Source organism: Eulemur rufifrons, chromosome 16 (assembly GCF_041146395.1).
Source record: "Eulemur rufifrons isolate Redbay chromosome 16, OSU_ERuf_1, whole genome shotgun sequence".
Taxonomy (NCBI): domain Eukaryota; kingdom Metazoa; phylum Chordata; class Mammalia; order Primates; family Lemuridae; genus Eulemur; species Eulemur rufifrons.
Window position 1 is genome coordinate 13041637 of NC_090998.1, and position 20709 is coordinate 13062345.

Consider the following 20709-nt stretch of genomic DNA (forward strand, 5'->3'; position numbering starts at 1 on the left):
CTTGCTCTCTCCAGTGGAATTCCCAGGCCGTGGGGCGAGGTGACTTCTCAGGCCCCTCCTAGCGCCAGCACTGACAGAGAGGAGCGGTGCAGGGAGGTAGCTGTGATGATTATGCTGCTGGCCGAGCTCCCAAAAGTCGATTGTGGAACAAGGTCCAGGTGATTACTACGTGAGCTCAGAGAGCAAGGTTCTTACCTGGGGGACTTCCTCCTGGATTGTGGAGAGTCCAGCCGGGCATTGAGGGCACTCACAGAGCGTCACTAAAGACCAGGCGTGGTCTGGGGTTCAGTCAGCGCTCCAGCACCCAGAGGCAGGGTTCCAAGGGCTCTCGGCATGTCCCCTTCAGCTATAGCCACCCACAGGACAGTGCACCAGGGTCAGACAGGGAAGTTTGTAAGAATAAATCTTATCACTCCGGACGGTGAGCTGCAGGTGATGCATTGAATGGGGGAGGAAGGATGGGAATGCCGTTTGATGATTGGCCAGGCTTCAGTTAGCAGGGCGCTTCTCCTCCTCCTCCTCCCCCCCATCCCCTACTGAAACTCTGTATTTGGCTTTTTGTCCATGGCAACGGGTCTCCTTTCTGGTGAGGAGGAATGGGCTTCAGTAAACAGATCTATTTGTGTGACTCCTATTACTCATGTGAAGCACTGTCACTCCTTTTTCCACTGTGGTCTGTGTGTGTGAGTCAGAGAGCGCCTACAACAGGGTTCTTTGAATTGATGGCTCACTCCCAGCCGCACTTGACTGACTGCCAACTTCGCAGGGCGTAGCTTACCAACAAAAAAAAAATTTTTTTTTAAAGCCAGACTGATTCATAGAAACTCCTTTAAAACAGGGAAAAGAAACCGCCCATCACACACCCCAGCACACCAGCGCAGGAAACTTATAACCTCGGGAGGCGGGTCCCTCCCTCAGTGCGGTCACATACCTCCAGGAGAGCGGACCAGGGTTGCAGCCAGGAGCCTCCGTCGCTGGGACCCTCCAGGTAGGACAGCACCCAGCGCAGCGGGAAGCTCAGCCAACTTTCTCCTGCCTCTCCACGGCTCTCCTGATCTCAGCTTAGCTTGGCTTTTTCTTTGTCCTTCGCTATTTTTCCACGATTCTCTAAGAATCGAGTCCTTGAAACTCTTAGCTAAAAGCGGAGACTGAGACAACTTTTTTCCAGAAAGTTCAGAAAAAAATGTATTTTGAGGAGGGAGTCGGGGGAAATGAGTGGGGATGGGCTGTAATCTCGTCTTGCAGCACCTGAGTTCTCCGCGCTGAGGATGTGGCAGGAGCAGGGACTTTGGAACCAAGCGGGGCAGGTTATTCTTCGTGGAGCAAACACTGCATACCTTTGAAATTATCGACTGAACTTGCCAGATGTGTGCTTCCAACTCCTCTGTTTTGATTCCGATGGCTTCCTTCAGGATTTGAGTTGTATCTCAGCTTGTTACTTGTTTGCTGAGCTTTTTTGCGGGGGAGGGCGGTGGTGGATAGATAACTGGTTTTCAGTATATTTTTGCTGTTGCTTTTCCTGCCCTTTGGCTTGTCCATTTGCTTCTGTTTAAATTCAAGTATTTTTGTCCTCCTCACAGGATGGGAAGAGAGGGATTGGTTTGTTTAAAGAAAACTGTTAGAGAAAGAGAGAGGCAGAGGGTGTTTGACATGAAACGTGGGAGGGGTTCGCTGGTGGGACTGGGAGCTGATGGGGACTCCAGACGCCTTCCCCTCTGGCCAGATGTGCAGGGAAGCTGGGTTTGGAGGGGAGGGTGGGGCAGGGGAACTTCATCTGTCCCTGTAAAAACTTGTTGCATGGCTTTGTGTTTCCAACCCCAGAAACAGCTGCATTTCAGTGTGGAGTGAAAAGATGGTATATCAGAAATGATAAAAGAAAATTTTTAAGGGTGGATGTGGGATTTTCCTGCATGGAAAGCAAAGATTATTTTGGGAAGTTTGTCTTTTCACTCTTTCCCCAAATGTGCTTGTACAAAGCAAACACTCAGGCTAATCATGAAGCCAATCTGGAGAAGTAAAGAAGGTGCTTTTCCTATTGGCTTTTGTTTTTTAGGTGAGCATTTTGGTTGAGTGTCTACTAAGGCGTGGCCCATTTCAACACAGATACTGGTGTATTTTTTCCCCCCGTGTAAACAAGGTGAAGAGATTAACAGGATTCAGCTTGTCTGATGAAGTTAGGTTTTTAGCTTTAAATGTAACCAGCCCTGCATTGAGCAGGCAGAGCTCCTTACACAACTGCCCCAGGGGGATGAGTAAGTAGGTAGAGGGCAACTTTTCAAGATGAAGGGAACTCCTACTTTTGCTTCAAATGTTTATTATTTCCAGATTACATGGATGTGGATTAGGGCAGCCATTATTAAACCAATAGTGATGGTATCCTGTGAAAATAGTACGAATCTTGTTTTAGTTCCGTGCAGGTTAAAACTAACAAGCAACATCTAACCAGTCAGCAACTAGAAAAACACCGACCATTACACCCCGGGGGTGTGAACCATTGTGAATTGCATTGTCTGTGCAGCATTTCACATTATACTGTAGCTTTATAAATGAGAAAATATGCTACATGTATGTTATTTCCTGGAGTTTGAGGACAATTTAGAAAACGCTGTTCTGATTTCCGCTCTCTGCTCTTCCTCCAAGAAGTAGTGGGAGAGTCTCTTGGCTGTGGGAGTTTTTCTGGATTTCAGCTTTGGCAGGACTGAAAGTGAGCGTTATTTGGCCCCCCTGCTGCGCCCCACCCTCAGAGGAGGCTCCAATTCCACCCAGACTCTGAAGAATGGGGGCAGAGGGCTTGGGGGGGCGGCTGCAGGACATCCTGTCTGGCGCCCTGGCCAGGGGCCCCCCAGATCGCACATTGTTCATGGGAACTAAACTGTCCTGGGAGTTGGCAAAAAGCCATCACGGACCAACCCAGAGTAGATCACATCCTTAGAACCTGGCTGACTCCCAGGGCTACTGGGCAGACCTCTGAGGGAAGGAAAGACATCCCTTCTGCACACTGCGTCTTTCTCAACCCTTCCTCTTCCCTCCCGAGACCAGATTAGTCCATAAAGTCCCCAGCCTTGTGACTGGGCTTCGTGGAGATCACCCTGAGAATATGGACCCTCCCGGCTTGTTCTGGGGATTTCAGGTAGTGCCAAACGTGCCAGGACCTCTCACACCCCGAGCACAGTCAGAGACCTGCTTCGCGTCATCCATGAGCCAAAGCTGCTTTTCTGTAGGCTCTGCAGAGCCTGGTGGGGCAACTACCTAAAACGTGGCCACAGTAAAGGGCACAAGGCCAGTTAGTTCCATTCCATCCTTCATTTCGTTCATAGAATTCTAAATTTGGGAGGGATCTCATACATTCTCCTACCATTTGCAGAAATCTGATTTTTATACCATCTTGGACAGTTGACCATTCTACAGGTCTGGAAATTTCCAGACTGGGGGAGCTTGATACCTCAGAGTACACCTCCACACTCATTCCCCTTTGTGGGACTGCTCTAATTATTTAGAGTTCCTTAAATTGACCAAAATCAGCTTCCCCATAACTTCCTGGTTCTGTGGTTCTGAAACCGCCCAGAAAATACCTATTCCAGTTCTGTTGTTGCTCCACCCAATGCTCCTGATCCTCTAAACACTGAACCTTCATTTAATATTTCTTAAACTCTTACTTAGTATAATGACTACAACTTGATGGATGAATTGCTTTTGCATTATCTTTTCTTCTTTTTTCCTTTTTTCTTTCTTCTTCTTCTTTTTTTTTTTTTTTTTTCACCTAAGGCTCAGAAAGAACGGGGAGCATTTCTGAAGCTTTGAAACTCCGCACAGTCAACCAAACCCACATGATTTGATTCTGAGGTATTTCATTTTCTAAACACAGGAATATGGTTCCTTCTTTAACTCACCACACAGCTGCCTCCAAAGCCCAGGCACAGTTGGGACTCCCAGCCATGCACGCTCAGAGGGACACGCCCAGGGTCGCTGCCTACCAGGTCAGGGTCAAGTCGATCTAGTGCCAGAAGCACCGGCTCCTCTCTGGGCCTTTTGGGGATGGTCCCATAACTCGGTCCATAGTTCACGTAGCCCACGTCTATACACTGTCACCACTTGTCATGATCACTACAGGAACAGGCCTCCATCTAATTGCTGGCTGGCAGTCTGGGTGTCAACCCCTTGAGAAGAGCTCATAATCCTGAAGCAGTGTAGAACTGGAACTTTCTGACCATAAACCTCCCTTTTCCAATACTCCTCCCAGTTCTGCCAAGACGACCCTCAATTTCTGGACTGTTCTTGCTCTTCGGTAATCAGGGAAGCCCGAATATGGTTCCAGTTAGGGTTTCACTTGAATTTTCAATATCCCGACCCGAATAGACACACGTCCTAAGATGGCTTTATGTTACACCTCAGTCCCTGGTGCCCTGACTAGGTAAAGCCGTTTCCCTCAGTTTAACTGGGAGATTCACTGATACTTGAAGCATGAAGACAGAAACACAAAAACCGGTGGGGATTGCTGCTTCTCTCGCTTCCTTTCCAGCAAACTACTGGGTCAACGTTCTCTTTCCCGCTGTGGAGACGGCATTTCCCTGGAACCAAAATGGACCCCTGCGCTGTTGGTGCTCTTGGCCTTATGTGGCTGTGGCAGTTTTTGTATTTCCTGAGCCTGTTTCATGAATTCTTTCTCCAAAACAGGGTAGTTAAAATAGAAAACTCTTTTGGCACAGGTCGACACTGTGGCAAGAATCCTGGGGTGAATGTCAGACGGCTGGCTAGGAGGACAGATGGGCAGCGGTCTTGTCCCGACTCTGCTGTGTGACAACGGCAAGGCCTGGCCTCTCCCCTTCAGGAGGTTGAACTTGGTGGCCCTTTCGGCCCGGGGGGCTCTGACATTCTAAGACCCTACCACTCCTACTTTGAGAAATCTATTGGGCTCATGCCAACAGCTAGTTTAACCTATAAAAATAGGTAGAAAAGTGAAACAAGGCAACAGGTTGCATTGAAATAGGCATTTTGGAGAAGGTTCTCGACAGGTTGGTGCCTGGGGGACCCAGGTAGCCTCCTCTGCCCCACCCACTCAGAGACCCTCGGGCGTGGCGTTCGCCGGGCTTCCCGGCAGATCACCCAGCACTCCGAAGGAAAGGGAGAGCCTTGCTTAACGAAATGTAAAGGGTGCCAGCCCAGATGAGGAGGGACATTCACCAGGATCGAGATCAGGCTCAGGGAGAAACTGAGCTGGTCCTGGGAAAGAAACTCCACCCTTTTCTCAAGGAGTGAGACCCTGCAGCGCGAGGGTGTGGCCGCAGGTGTGGATGGGAGCCAGTGAGGAACAATCTGAGAGCAGGACAGGGAAATAAGAGAAGACAGGAGGGGAGGGAGGGAGAGCAAGTGGGATGTGTGTTTCCCCAAGCCTGTGTGTTGGAGGAGAAGGCCTGGAAGGAGAGGAGAGAGCCAGGTGGACAGAGAACGACAGGGAGGAGGCAAAAGAGCAGGGGAGAAGTGGCGAGGGTGTTTCCTCTCCTAACTCCTTCTGCTCTTGTTTGGGGACCACCCACCCCCATGTTTCAGGACAGTTCTTAGGTCAAAATTATGTTCTTTGTCCCTCATGAAGACTCTTTTGTTGCTCTTGCCACATCTTAGTTTTTAAATATGGTCAATACATCCTTGGTATCATTTGTTAGTCCATTAAACGTTTGTGCCAACCAGGCGCTGACCTCCCCGAAGTCTCCCTTCTTTCAGGTCAGATCAGAGCGGAGAGGAAAATGAGGGCCTCGATCCTTAGACTTCTTGTTTCAAATAATCAAAGACCTTCTCCCAGGGGGCTGAACAAGGGGAATTGGAGAGAGATTTGCTCCCCTGAAACAACTAGTTTTGGGCGAGCTGGTGTGTTCACACTGATCTCAGAGAAAGAGTTTCAGAGCTGAGACCCGGAGCTTCCCTTTGTTGAAAGTATTCTCCGTGCTCGGGCGGGCAGGGGACTCCCGTGCTGAGGCCCAGCTCAGGACTGAGAGTTAGAAGCTTGTCTGGGAGTTTGCAGGGAGGGCATTTGGTTCCGGCCTTTGGTGGCCAGGCAGGACCGGCTCTGCCAGGTGGGCCTTCTCAGCAATGTAGCAGCCTTTGAAAGACCCTTTGATTTTACCATTGGCACCGTTTTGAGGGGTTGTGCTGACTCTCTGATAAACTCAGAGATGGTGGGAGGAACAGAGAGAAGAGTAGATCTAGTTCTAGCTGAAGATCTCGTAGAAGTTCCAGAACCCTAAGCCAACAGCCAGGAGAGAGAAAATCACCCAGGAGTAGAAGAGCCCCAGCTTGAAATATGAGAGGTGGTGGCTTCAGTTGTGACTCTGATTTTACCTTTGGGGACGTGCATTTCCTTCTTTGTCAGGGGGCTGGACTGAATGACCTCAATGTTTATAAACCTCTAAAGAACAAATTGCCCTGAAAACCAGAAATGAAGCCCTCAGCCCGCCCCGAGGGGCCTGGAGTGCCTCTGGCTGAGCAGCTCCTGTCCCGCCCAGCTCCCGCCTGCCGGGAGGCTGTAGCTTTGCTCGTCGAAGCATGTTGCCGCCATCTACTGTTGGACCCGCCCAAGCGCCGCTGGGGCCGGGCCACACCTTGATTTTCTTCCCAAACCCTAGTTATTATCTTGGCAACCTCTCCCTTGAAGACATTCTGGTTGCCAGAACACTTCTCTTAAGGGCAACTGAAGCTTCCGTCCTCACCCAGGGGACATCGCCCGATCACTTGACCAGCTGCAGTCTGGGGCGTGGGCTGGGCTCAGGCTTCAGGGCCCAGGTCTGGCCTCAGCCTTTGCAGATGTGGCCCAGATCCACCCCTTCCCCTCCACAAAGGAGGACAAGCGTAAATAAAAGAGAGAGAGAGAGAGAGAGAGAGAGAAGTTATTCTCCTAGGGAGCATTTGCAAAAACAATATTCATGCTGCATGTTTGCCTTTAGCACCATTGTTGGCCCTCAGATTCTTCCAGACAAGCTTAAAGACCATTTCCCTGGCCCAACCCTCTCATTTTACACGAAGGAATAAACATAATAGCCAACGCCTATGTTGCCCTTGCTCTGAGCTGGGCATGGGCCCTCAATCCTCACACTAACCCTATGAGGTCTACAGCTCACAGTTAAGACGGGGTGGGGTTAGAATTGGAGCCCAAACCCCCTACTCTGTACCTCTTTGTACTCTGAAACTCTGGGAGCCACGGACCAGAGAGGTTATGTGATTTTTCCAAAGTCAGCAGTTGGTCAGGGCAGAATTTTTACGAGACTCTAATCCTCCAGTAGACGTGTGCTCTCCCCCACCTCTTTCTTATAACCCGCTTTGTGCCATCCCCCAGCCCCTTTGTGAGAATCTATGCTAGTCTATACCTGCACCAGATAAACACTACTTTTTCTGTAATAACCCCATTTATGATAGCCTGCATTTGGGAGATGAAAAGAATAGTGGTTTTCCCTGGAGCATGTGCCTCCCTGTTACGTTTGCTGCTTGATTGATAGATGGCACTTCTGCTGCTCATAAAACTGCCCTGTATTTAAAACATCAGGCCCTAGTGTGACATGCACGGAGTGAGGGGCAACCTGAAGTTCTTTCCTTCAAACAGCAGCTATCCAGAGCCAGGAGGAAACAGTCCTTTAGGAGCCTTTTTCTTTTTTTTTTTTTTTTTTAAATTTTTAAAAAAGTTTTTTTTTTTTTTGAGACAGAGTCTCACTCTGTTGCCCAGGCTAGAGTGAGTGCCGTGGCGTCAGCCTAGCTCACAGCAACCTCAAACTCCTGGGCTCAAGCGATCCTCCTGTCTCAGCCTCCCGAGTAGCTGGGACTACAGGCATGCACCACCATGCCCGGCTAATTTTTTCTATATATATTTTTAGCTGTCCATATAATTTCTTTCTATTTTTAGAGGTGGGGTCTCTCTCTTGCTCAGGCTGGTCTCGAACTCCTGAGCTCAAACGATCCACCCACCTCGGCCTCCCAGAGAGCTAGGATTACAGGCGTGAGCCACCGCGCCCGGCCTAGGAGCCTTTTTCTCCACATATTTCCCATGGAGAAATGGAGGCTCCCCCTCCCCCTCCTACGTAAAAACAATATTGAGGATGGAAAAGTACACTGACATAAAACAACAATAACAATGGCCAAAAGCTCATCCAAGTTCTCGTCCACTCAGCCTGCCTTTAATCCCAGCCTTTTCCTCCTCCGGACACATCCTCTGTGGCTGCTCCCAGAAGGGAGTATTTCCTTTTCTGCTTTTGTGTTATGTGGACGTCTGTTTCGCCAACCCACATGGACCTCCATGAGAAACAAACACATCAAAACCAAACCAACAAAAGCAAAGTGATCCCGGCATGCGGAGGATGGAAAGGCTTTCGTGCCACCCCACACAGCGTCCTTAGGAAGAAGCAGCAGCTGCGGAGTGTCAGGTGTCACGCTGAGGAAGGTGGAACAGGGATGGCAGATTCATGGAGGTCATATGACCAGGAGCGGCTTTGCCTCTCATCTTTTCTCCTGCTTTGGAGGAAGCGCCACGTCTTTGGTCAGATGGTGTGAAAAAGCTTGTTTCGAAGTTTATAGTTATCCAGAAAGAGATGAGAATTTCAGTGTCAGAAATACACCAGCCAGCAAAAAGACAGAGGAGCGTCTAGCAGTAATCTCAGGACTGTGTTATGACTTGACTGAGATTTGGGGATCTAAGGTGAGGTCCTCTGGTGAATTCTCTGATAATCTGGTGGTTTTGCTGCAAAGGGAACCACGTGAGAAAGAGGAAGCGTGGGTCTAGTTGGGTAAGCCCGTGGCAGAACCAAGATCGGTGGTGGTGGTTGTCAAGAGCACACTCAGATGCACCGTCAGAAAGATCTTTCTAATGAGGGGACCTTGGTAGGCAGTGAGCTCCCCAGGAGGAGTTTAGATAGATCCTTGGTATAGCTTTGAGGATGAGTCTCATGAATTAGAAAAAAATTTTAAGACCCCCTTCAGTCTAGAGATTGTATAATTCAAAGAGGTAGATAGAAAAGTTAAATCTGCAGACAAATTAGTGTTTAGAAATTTAAGATATTTTCTTTGCCTTTATTTATTTCCTCTTGAACAAAAGGCAACACACACATATATACCCTTGTATATTCAAATGCCAAAGGTACACAGAAAATAGTCACATGTTTGCATAGGTATTTATATGGAAAGATATAACGTTTGTATGTAATAAGATGCTCAATACATAGTTATAGTAAAGTAGTAATAATTTCTGAAAAATGATAAAGGACTAAAATTCACATATGTAAAATAAAAAGGGAAACATTTTCCCTCTAGAATTCTGTTTAATATGAAGCCTTCAGTCACTTTGCCATTGATTATTTTTCAATGGAGAAGAAAATATTGCCATCCTAATTCATTTATTTGTTCATTGAACAGATATTTATTTGATACCTGTCATAGACAAGACTCTCCCTTCAGGGATTTAAAATCTTAGGGGTGGGGGAGCCAAACACTTCCAACAATAACTCTGTAATTACTCTGTTACCAGGCAGGCTGTCATTAGTGGTTATAGCATAGGAGGGGGGAAAAGACATCTTCTGCCCTATGTATCTGGGAAGGCTTCCTGGGAGAGGTGGTATTTTAGCTTGGTTGAAAAGAATTTGATAAGTAGTTCCACAGGAAGGACACAAAAGTAGAGCTTTTATTTTTGGAAACCAAGTTCCAAGATTGCAAGGGCTAGCATGAGGTATTTGGAGCCCCTTTCCTGGTGACGGGAGGTGGTAGTGTGGGGTGTTTGGAGGTTTTTGAGCAGAGGAGTGACAAGGTCAGATAACCTGGTGGCAGTAGGGAGGGTACATTACAGGGAGGATTGTGGGCAAGGGTGATGGCATGGCCTAGGCTGGGACCTGAACTAGACAGTGGCAATGGGAGTGGAAAGTGAGATAAATAGTGGGGATTAGGAACTCATCACTGTGATGTTTTGGGCAATAAAACCGGGATGAGAGGAAGGAGAGATAAGGAATTTGGCCTCTGGCCATGATTGCGCTCTTCTCCCCAGAAAAGCCTAGGCAGGCTTGGGCTACCGGGAAACGCCTAAACTGGCTGCAGCCGGCCAGCGGGAGCCATCCACGTGAGCCATCCACAGGCTGCTCAGAAAGCCTGGTAGATGCGTCTCTGCATTGCCTTTCAATGTGGGAGACTCTCACCCACTAGCAAATGAATCATAGAAATTTGAGCCTTGCGAGACTCCCCCGCTGTTCACATCGTCCCCAGCCCCTGGTTTCTGAGCCCCCAGGCTCAGGCTGATTCTTCAGTGACTCAGGCCCCGGGATTCCCAGCACTTCCTTCCCCAGCAGTGGGTTTTTGGCTACTCTGTTCTACTGTAGTGCTTCCAGTTGTTGTGCCTTGGACCACCCTCGGAGAACTGCTCCCCCCAGACTCCTGTGGCAGCTCCATCCGCACACAGACTCCATGACAGGAAGAAGTTATCTGACCCCTAGCTTAGCACACACGGAGCCAAATTACGCACATCTGAATTTCCCTGCTGTTCCTTAGAAGCCAATTATTCTCAACAGTTGCTGCAGAATTAGTTTCCCATCAGAAAAGGAAAGGCTCCCACAGGGGTCTGATTAACTTCTCACTGGGCAGAGCACCCAAGACTGTTAGGCTACCTGAACAAAGGCAAAGAGGTCATGCCAGATAGCCTGAGGGTTATCTTCTTTTGATTCCTTTCACTTTGTGTGTGGGGCAGGGAGGTGCCAGAGGGAGGCAGGAAGCCAATAAAGGTTTAAATGGATGGAGACAACCAGAGAGGGTGGTTCTCATCCCCACCCCCTCCCCCACCTTAGTTAGTCCTTTGTAGCTACAGTCACCAGCAGTTGTCATGCTCAGGGTTGCTTCTACTAACTACAGACCATTTTCTATTAGCAAAGAACTTAATCCAAATACAGGATGGTCAGTGGTTGTGAGTCTTGCATCGGAGCCAGGAGCATAAAGGGGCTGCTGCCATAGTGGTCTGGGCGATGCGGGAGAAGGGGAGAGACAGGGGTCAGAAACAGGAGCCAGCGATGTGGAAGGAAATCTGCAGGCGTTAGGCAGAAAGAACAGCAAAGGGATATTGGAGACCTGTGTGTGACTCCATGGTGCTGATCTCCATTTCTCTGGACAATCACTTCTCTCGGAGTCAACGCTCATGCCTCCTATACCTTCCTCAGTTTCCCTCCTTGCCCCTGGCCACCCCTGTGCCGAGCACATTGGGGAGGTGAGGCTCAAGAGGCAGACCCTGCTTGGTTCGCAGTGGTGGATGCAGAAACCCGTTCCTGGCATCCCACGTAGAAGTCAGCGGATGACCTACCTTTCAAGAACACGATGAATTGACTCGCTGTGGCGGCCTAGATGGGGGAGTCTAAGCACCACAAATAAATGTTGTTATGGGAGTTCCCAACAACCAGTGACAAACTTTGAGACTGCCCAGCACACCAGATGCTCTGCAAGAAGCAGGCCTTGTTCCGGAGTGTTCAGAATTGCAGCGCTGTTATGCTCTGCTTCCTGGTGTGAGCTGCCCAGCTGTGACTTGGCTATGCCTTCCACCGAACAATGCCACCCATAGCATCTTAGAGAGGCGTGAGGGAGAAGTCTATTATTGTTTTAGTGGAAGATACTGCTAAGGAAGAAAGTTGTAGCAGCCAATACTTCCAGTGATATACATGCTCACAAGTGGTCTTGTTCAGTGCCTTGTCTGAAGCAGTGTACACGTGGGCAAGGGAAGGAATCTCCCTGCAGGCTGTGCTGCAAGTAACGGGTGGGCAGAAGTCTCAAGAGCACGGGCCCTTCTGTTATCCTACTCTGCTGTGTGTTGGATTCCCAGACACTCACCCGTTAGGTACCACTGATGGTGCACACAGAGACCTCAAAGATTGCCTCCCTCCAGACTGGGGGTTTCTCTGTTGGGTGGGGTGAGGGGATCTCTCTGGTATAGTATAGAGACTGCAAAACTAGTGATGATCCAGCCTAGAAATTTAAAAAATTCATTCCATTTTCAAATGTGTTGGGGGAAGGCCCCTGAAAATAACGGAAGCCCCTCTAAGCTGGCAATGGATGATACTAATAAAACCTGGCGAACATGGGAAGCGAAAGATGGAGAAGTTACATGTGTTATGGGATAGCTCCAGCTGAACAGTCCCTGCTTCTGGCTGGACGCAGCAGCCCAAAACAGAGAGAATTGTGTGTTTTGTACAATAAGAACGTTTGCTAATCCAAGACATTTTGCTCCTTTCCACGGTGAAAAGACACGGCACGATCACAAGAATCTGAGAGGACAGAGAGTCGCTTCTTTGCCCTATTCCTCCACTAGCTCCCGCAGCAGCGAGTGGGGCCCGGTGACCTGGTGGGACTGTGTTAGATCAGACGACACACAGCCCAGGCAGAGGTGCAGCCAGAGGGGTCAGCAAAAGGGAGACTGTTAGCCAGGCATGGTGGTGCACACCTGCAGCTCTTGCTGCTTGGGAGGCTGAGGCAGGGGGACTGCCTGGGCCCAGGAGCCCGGGAGTTCGAGACTACAGTGAGCCATGATGATGCCACTGCACTCCAGCCTGGGCAACAGAGTGAGACCCTGTCTCTAAAAACGAATGAGTGAATGAATGAATAAATAAATCAAACTAAAGGGAGTGTGAGCTGGGCAGAGGAAGTCAGATGCGACTTTACGGGGTTAGAGAGCAGCCCAAGGAGAAAAAATGCTGCTGAATTCCCAACAGCCCACCAGGGAGGGAGCTGCGTTCTGCCACTCGCTGAAGCGGCCTCACTTGGTGTATCCTATTCCATTCTTGGCCCCTTAACCACTTCCCACACTGTTAGGAGGAGGATGTTTGTAAATCTGAAGCAAAAGGAATAAGAAAGTCATTTAAAGAGCCCAGGGAGGGCTACACATAAGCACTGTTCCTTATGCAATATTCGTAATTCCCTGCAGTCAGCCTGTTCCTTTCCCGTAAGTTAAGAGTCCGGGGGATCAGGGTCCGTGAGGTGCGGCGCTGGGGGCTGTCAGGACGATGGGCTGCGAGAGTGAACTTTCTCCTGGTCATTCCCGAGGGCGTCTTCTCACTGGTCCCCCCGCTCAGGGTTAGACAAAATGACAGTTTCTACGAGGACCAAAGTGATTTATACACACTGCCCCGCGAACGAGACAGCAGGTACCTTATTATCCATACTTGCACTGAACATGGAGCGGCCTGCTGATTGGGTCACTGGGCTGGGTCGGCAACAGCTACGCACTCAGCTTCACTTATGAATAACAGCAATAATAACACCCATGGTGGGAGCAGCCCCATTGTGAGTACCTGCCGTGTGCCACGCTAGGTGCTTTACATATATAATCCAATTTAATCTGCACACTTCCCCGAGCAATTGACATTGCAGCCTCTACTTTACATATGAGGAAACTGAGACTGAGCCATCAAACAACTTTATATGATTCTACCCCAGCCTCTTGTCTGATCCAAACACCTCTTCTCATTGTGCAGTAAAGTCAGGCAGAAAACTGTGGAGGTGTGCGAGAACCTGAGAAAAGCAAAAATGAATTTGAGTGTGTGGGGAGATTATTAATAGCAGACACGAAAGCTCCAAGCTCTCCCCTGAGGAAGCAGGGTAAATGCCATCATTTTTGCATTCATGGTGAAATTGGACACATTCCTGCAAAACAGCCAGGCTTGGAGGGAAGTGCCCAGCTTGGGAAAAGGTTGTTGGAGCGGGTCAGGGTGGGTGACAGAAGCCTGCGTCTGCCTCTCCTTCTTTTCTTGCCTGCAGAGAGCAAGGCACCCTGGTGTACATTAGATCATTCTAGATTTCTGAGCACCTGAGGGGGAAAGTGAGAGGAGAGAAAAGGCCCCTGTAGTGTTGGAGCGATGGCATCGGTGCTCTGTAATAAGTACCTGGTGTGGCAGGAAAGGGGCCCAAGCACACACAAAGCCTCAGTTAAATGAGGTGGAGAGAGAAAGACGGTGGGACAATTGCAGGATGTGCTGGGCTGTTGCCTGCCAAGGTGGGGGCGTCCACACCCCCATTCTGCCTAGGGTGTGAATAAGCTCAAGCCCTTTCCTTTTGATGTCCCAAGGGAGGCTGCACTGCATTTTAACTGCCTTGGGCGTGACAAAGCACTCCTTCTGCAGCTGACATAAATCAGAATGGCTTCCCCCACTGCGTCCTTCACACTTCCTTTATTTTCTAGGCTTTATGATCAATGGGCTCCCTTCTTCGGCTCTGCTGAGATTATGGCTGAAAGTGTTTGTTCATCCACGCACACTGTTAATCAATATTAGTTCCCAAGCCCCCCACCCTGTGATTTGTGCATTTGCCTGTCTTCTGTATTGAGTCCTGAAGGATTGGAATTTGTGTAAATATCATGCACAAGTAGAAGGCACATTTGGTGGTATCTCAAGCTGCAGGTTTTTAAAACCCTCAGAATGGTCATAGTGAGCTGTAGGAAATATAACACTCTGCCCCAGACCAATAGCAAGCTCTCTACCAGGGGGCACACAGAGCCCAAAGGCTCAGGTGGAGTGATACTCATCTGAAATGTTCAATCAGTAGGGGATCAGACCATTAAACTGTAATTAGGTTGTTATAATTATTGAAAACCAAAGAGCATTATTATAATAGAAATTGTGTCTCTCACATTTTATATCTCACCCAGGATCAAATTAGTAGCCAATTCAGTCTCGGGGCATGGAGTAATAGTTGCTATACTGTGGAAGGCATTCACTTCTACTAAAATTGCTGCGTGAGCAATTTGATGGAAGCATGGACACATCCCTAGTGGAAAATGGAAATTTCTATGACATTGTTGCAGAGAGACCTGGAAATTACAAACGCCCTTTAAAAATCAAAGTCCTGCTTTTGGCCTCTGAAACACAAACAAAATAAAATATTAATAGTTATAAAATGTACTTCTTTTTTGAAATAGGCTGTATTAGAGAAATGAGTAGGTAGATACCCGAGAAGAAATGGAATTATGTTTACATTTAGGTATATGGAAATAGACAAACAAGCACTTAGGCATATCAGAGCTAGGTTAACAAGGTGTTTTCAGGAATTTTTAATGAAATTATGATGGTTTTTACTGCAAATCTTCCCCATTTTAGCAGATAGCCCACATGTGGGAAAGCTAAATTGTCTTACTAAATCCAACAGTAACCTTTTTGTCCCTTTCTTTTTTCTTTTCAGAACTCTCTTTGTTCCTGAGTTACCAAAAAAGCCAAGATGTTGGTGTTGCTGGCTGGGATCTTTGTGGTCCACATCGCCACTGTTATTATGCTGTTTGTTTCCACCATTGCCAACGTGAGTAATGTTCTTTTGTTCTTTCATTCATTAAAAAAATCACTTCAATATTTCCATCAAGTACTACAAAAGGAGTTTAAGCCATAATTCTTGCCCTCTGTGAACTTATAGCTTAATTGTGGAAAAAAAATAAGCACACACTTGCACTTCAAACAATTAAATAACAAGAGGATAAAAGTGAGTGTTCCTATGAGTGATCTTGCCAGGGCTGTGGGCATTTGGAGGCTGGAGGATACAATGGGGTTTCTTCGGTCTCTAGAGGAGCTTGAGGTGAACTTGGAGGGGCTTTAGGTGAACTTGGAGGACCGGCAGACGGGCGAGGTTTCCCTCAGTGAAAGACGGAAGGTGGAAGGAACACAGGGATGCATTCCAGGTGCGGGTGCTAGCACAGGAGCACATGTGGGAAGGACCAGCTTTGGTCAGGGCATAACGAGGACACTTGTGGCTGGAGCAGAGCGTCCCTTCCTTCTGGGAACTTGGATTAGGAGGATGGATAGGAAGGAGTGAGGGGAGGAAAGGCTTTGATTGCCAGATTGACGAATTCACGTTTAAGTGGAGAGTAGCATGTGAAAGTGAAATTTTGCAAGATTTACCTGGTGCCGCCGAATTAACTCCCTCAGACAGAACAACATAAAAATATCCTACGGAGGTAGCGAGAGTCTCTTCTCTCTGAACCTTGGGCTACTCTGACCTCTAGTGGCAGTTGATAGCGCCCCATTTGCGTTTGTTGTGCTTTTCTCAGGAAAAACAAGACAGCTCCTTGGACTTAAAAACCAAGGCCACCGGTCACTAGACAGGCAAACGATGGTTCCAGAATCTGTTTAGATCCTTTTAACAGTTAAAGGATAAACGGGTTTTAAAGTTCAGACAAGCTTTGGAAGTGCATGTGGGTGCGATCACAAGCAAAGCTAATTTAAGCATAACTGTGATAAGGTACAACCTTGCCCCTGCGGCCTCCTCCAGATTTTGTGATTTAGTCATTCTGTATGCCAGCTCCCATATCTCTCAGGGTAAGTCCGACAAACTTCTTTACAGGGTATGAATGGGTGCCACAGTGCTGCGTAGGGCTCAGCACACGATTGTTTATTGAACGGAGAGCAGGTGGTCGCATGTCCTTGGCCCTGCCTTTCCAGCGTGTGCATTTGCATGGTGCGTGCGTGTGTGAGTGTGTGTGTGTGTGTGTGTGTGTGCGCGTGTGCGTGTGTGTGTGTGTGTGTGTGTGTGGGCAGGACCCTGCGTTCGTTTTCTATTCCAGAAGGATAATTGTTTTCTTTGGGCCAGGGAGGAAGTGATGCCTGGGGGAATCTGCTCTGGTCACCCTTCCACTTCCAGCTGCCCCCACAGGAAAGCTCTTGCTGGGCTATTTTATGATGAAATTACTCTGCGTGTTCTGACAGTCACATCTGATCCTTCCGTTTAGACGAAAGTGGCTTATTGACCACTCGGACTCATTGCGCTTTTCCAGTAGCTCTTATGTTTCTTAGTCATCTCCAGCTGGACATTTTTCCTTAACTTTTTTCCCCCTTGTTAGCCAGGCCCTTCAATGAAACAGTCTTGATAGAGGGTCTGAATTGTGCATGCTTAAAACCAATGTCCTCATCCAGGCTTTCTCTTTGTTAGAACCTTAGAATTTTAAATCACTGTGGTTAAATTACTTCCATTTTTTTTAAGGTCATGAAGGATGTGAAGCCCGGAGAGGCCAGGTGATTTTTGTTTTCGCAGGTTTCACATTCTTCTCTTTCTTACCCCTTGGGACCTTGGTGACTTCAGTTTTAATCAGACCTAGTTCCATCCGGAGGTAGTCTGCTTAACCATATCTCTGGCTGAATAGAGTGTCTTGATTAAGATTTGGTCCTGGCTCAAGCTGATCTGTTATTTTCTTTTTAAAGCAGAGGGTCAGTTTTTTTTTTTTTTTTGAGACAGAGTCTCGCTTTGTTGCCTGGGCTAGAGTGAGTGCCGTAGCATCAGCCTAGCTCACAGCAACCTCAAACTCCTGGGCTCAAGCGATCCTCCTGCCTCAGCCTTCCAAGTAGCTGGGACTACAGACATGTGCCACCATGCCCAGCTAACTTTTTCTATATATATTTTAGTTGGCCAGATAATTTTTTTCTATTTTTAGTAGAGACGGGGTCTCACTCTTGCTTAGGCTGGTCTCGAACTCCAGACCTCGAGCGATCCACCCGCCTCGGCCTCCCAGAGTGCTAGGATTACAGACGTGAGCCACAGCGCCCGGCCCAGAGGGTCAGTTTTTAATCCATTTTTTCTTTTCTTCTGGTTTTAGGTCTGGATGGTTTCAAATAGCGTAAATGCATCAGCAGGTCTTTGGAGATACTGTGCCTCGGGCTACTGTAACGGCTCCCTGACGTATGGCGATGACGGTACGTATGAAGATATGGATCCAGTGCCGACAATGGTGTGGTCAGGGACACATCCAACCCCTGGAGTGGCCTAATGCCCTTGCTCTCCTCTTCTGTGTCCACAGATGCCCTCAAGACAGTACAGGCCTTCATGATTCTGTCCATCATCTTCTCCGTCATCTCCCTCGTGGTCTTCGTGTTCCAGCTCTTCACCATGGAGAAGGGAAACCGGTTCCTCCTCACGGGAGCCACCATGCTGGTGTGCTGTGAGTATCTCAGGGGCAGACTCCAGCTGATGCAGGAGAAGCCTGTAGGTCAATGTTACCACGCGTGCTCCTGGCAACTTGAGCAGATGAGCACATGGCCCAGAGAAACTGCCTTGGATATTGTTCTCCTCTGGTTATTTGTTCTCTTGTGGAGGACTTTGGATTAAGAACCCTCTTTTGCTTCATGTTGAAAACCAGTGCTCCTGGGTAGGTGCCAGGTGGGGCCACTCCCATCAGGAGGTGGGGTCTGAGGAAGGATGTCACTGCCGCAGCGCACGCGGTTTTTGCGGTTCTCATTCTCCTGTCATTCTTCCCCAATGCACCCAGTTTGGTGGGAGGCTCCCTGAAGAGCCTGCCCAGCCATGCTGGGTCCAGATGGGACAGCTGGGTGGCAGGCCTGCCATTCTGTGTTTTACTTCCCATTTGCAGCCACACAAACCAGTGCACATACGGGAGCCCAGACACCACTAATGTATCAACACAACTGTCACACTTGGTCCAGGGCAAATCAACAGAACTACTGTTTAGGGACAAACAACCAAAGTTTATTTTCCCATTGCCAAAGAGGGAAATAGGATCTTTAAATTATAAAAACTTTTTCTTGATTTTAACAAAGACTTACACATCTTTTTCCTCCCCCTGCAGGGCTATGCATTCTGATCGGGGCGTCTATCTACACTGACCGTTATGCAAACAGCAGTATAAACTACTTCCTGGGGAGCCAGAATCACCACGGCTATTGCTTCATCCTGACCTGGATCTGCTTCTGCTTCAGCTTTATCATCGGCGTTCTCTACCTGGTCCTGAGAAAGAAATAGGGCTGAACAAGTTCACGGGGATCTGAGGGGGGTGGGAGGAGGACTCTTGAACCTGGGAGGGAAGTGGAAGATGCTACTGGGAAAAACCAAGACAGGGGAGGGCGTGGGGAGGGGGAGGAAATGAGAAGAGGCCAAAACCCAAACCATAACTGAGGAGATTCTCCACTGCCAAGCCCCTGCCCTTGGGCGAAAGTCGTTGGCTAGTACTTTGATGCTCCCTTGAAGCCAGCCAGAGAGCCTCCCTCCAGCGCCAGCTTGGCCTCCAGCTGTTCCCAGCAACTCGCACTGCCTGGGGCCCATCAGCTGCCCCGCCGTGGGCTCCACTTCTGAGGGTGAATTCTGGGTCATGCACTGAGGTCCACATACCTACTGCACCAAGTTAAAATAGCGGTACAAGTTTTGGAAAGAGCAGGTATTGCCTTTGTGCTGAATGTGCTAAGCCTGGAAGCCATCCCGCTTCTGACCCAAAGCAAAACATCACACACCACATTCCAGTCCAAAGTGCCTACTGGAGGGCTTTGGCCAGCGAGCCACTGTCCCTTTTGAGAACAGATACTTAGCTCTGTGGAAGTCAGTGACAAAATGGGAGGAAGAGAGATGGTTTATAAGGCCAAGTCGGTGGGTTAGCTAAACCAAGAAAGAGAACTTTTCCCAGTGGAAGGCCTGGGGGCTGGTCAGAGCCCAGACCAGACCTCACAGGCTGTCCTTCATGGGGCCCTCTTGCCATGGACTTTGCTAGGCCTCTCACTCAAAACCAAGGCAGCTCTTCTGGCGTTTCTCTGAAGCCACTAATGAAAGCACCACACCAACTAGGGCCTCCAAGGGGCAATCTTACAACAGTACTATATTAGGGTTATGTTTTTAGGATTCCCCCCCATGCAGTCAATGTATCTTTTAAGTATATAACAGGAGAGAGATGGACATGGCTCCTTGTAACACAATCCCACTATTCTTCCTCTAAATTATAAACTTTTGAGTGAGATGTGTCTAATTATCCATATTGGGGAACCGGGCTTCTAGGCTCAGTAGTAGCTCTAGCTTCCACACTGGCTGAAGTGGTCACCTCTTAGAAGCCCCACCTGTCCCACATCACAGGTGAGGTGTGGCACTTCTGGAAGCTAATTAAAACACACACCAAATGAAAACCAAACGACAGGCCCTTGGGTGAAAGGTGCTATATAATTGTGAAGTATTAAGCATACTATATATCAGTCATGATAGGGACAGAATGCCTGTGCTCCCAGGAAAATAAGATGATCCCATGAGATAAATCAAAATGTAGGTGATGGGCAGATATTTTCTTTAGAATAGAAAAAAAAAAAAAAAGCAAAAACTCTTGTGGTACCTAGTCAGATGGTAGTTGAGCTGTCTGCTGCCGCGGGAGCCTCTCTCTGTAGGACTTAGAAGTAGTAGATATTCCTGGTTAAGCAGGCATCACTCTGCAGCTATTTTAAGCCATCTCAGATTCTGCCTAAAGGGGTTTTTTGGAGGGGGGAGAAGACATTTCCTTTATTACCCTGAGAAGAAGATCTACCCCAGGGAGAATCTGAGATATCTTGCCTACTTTTCTTCATTAGTTTTCTCCTCAATCCCTTTCTTTTATACCTTTCCTATTTGGGGAGTTGTTAGACCATGATTGCTGGTATTTATGTAAAGGGGCTATTACTAAGTATATTTCTCTGTGTTTATTCTGGTTAAGAAAATGTCGAAGGCAGGTTACCAAATTACCTGGGCTGGGATTAGAGAGATTTGCCAGCAAAAACTGTGGGATGATGACTATTTTAATTACAATTGAATTATCACATGATTATAGAAGGCTGTCTTAGGTGCAGAAGTATACTTACATATCAGATATATCCAAAAGAGATACTCACATTTTATTAAGAAACTGAACTATGACTGGAGTAAACCATGTATTCCCTTGTCTTTTACTTTTTTTCTGTGACATTTATGTCTCATGTAATTTACATTACATTGGTGGATTGTTCT

General features: G+C 48.1%; 1 protein-coding gene across 1 annotated transcript; it reads left to right on the plus strand.

Annotated features, from left to right (window-relative positions):
• Positions 1 to 961: 961 nt before the first annotated feature.
• EMP1 (epithelial membrane protein 1) lies at positions 962 to 19354 on the plus strand. The gene is made up of 5 exons (XM_069490605.1): positions 962 to 988; positions 15166 to 15279; positions 17561 to 17657; positions 17762 to 17902; positions 18548 to 19354. The coding sequence occupies exons 2-5, from the start codon at positions 15202 to 15204 to the stop codon at positions 18718 to 18720; spliced, it is 489 nt and encodes a 162-aa protein (XP_069346706.1). The 5' UTR covers positions 962 to 988; positions 15166 to 15201; the 3' UTR covers positions 18721 to 19354.
• Positions 19355 to 20709: the final 1355 nt, after the last annotated feature.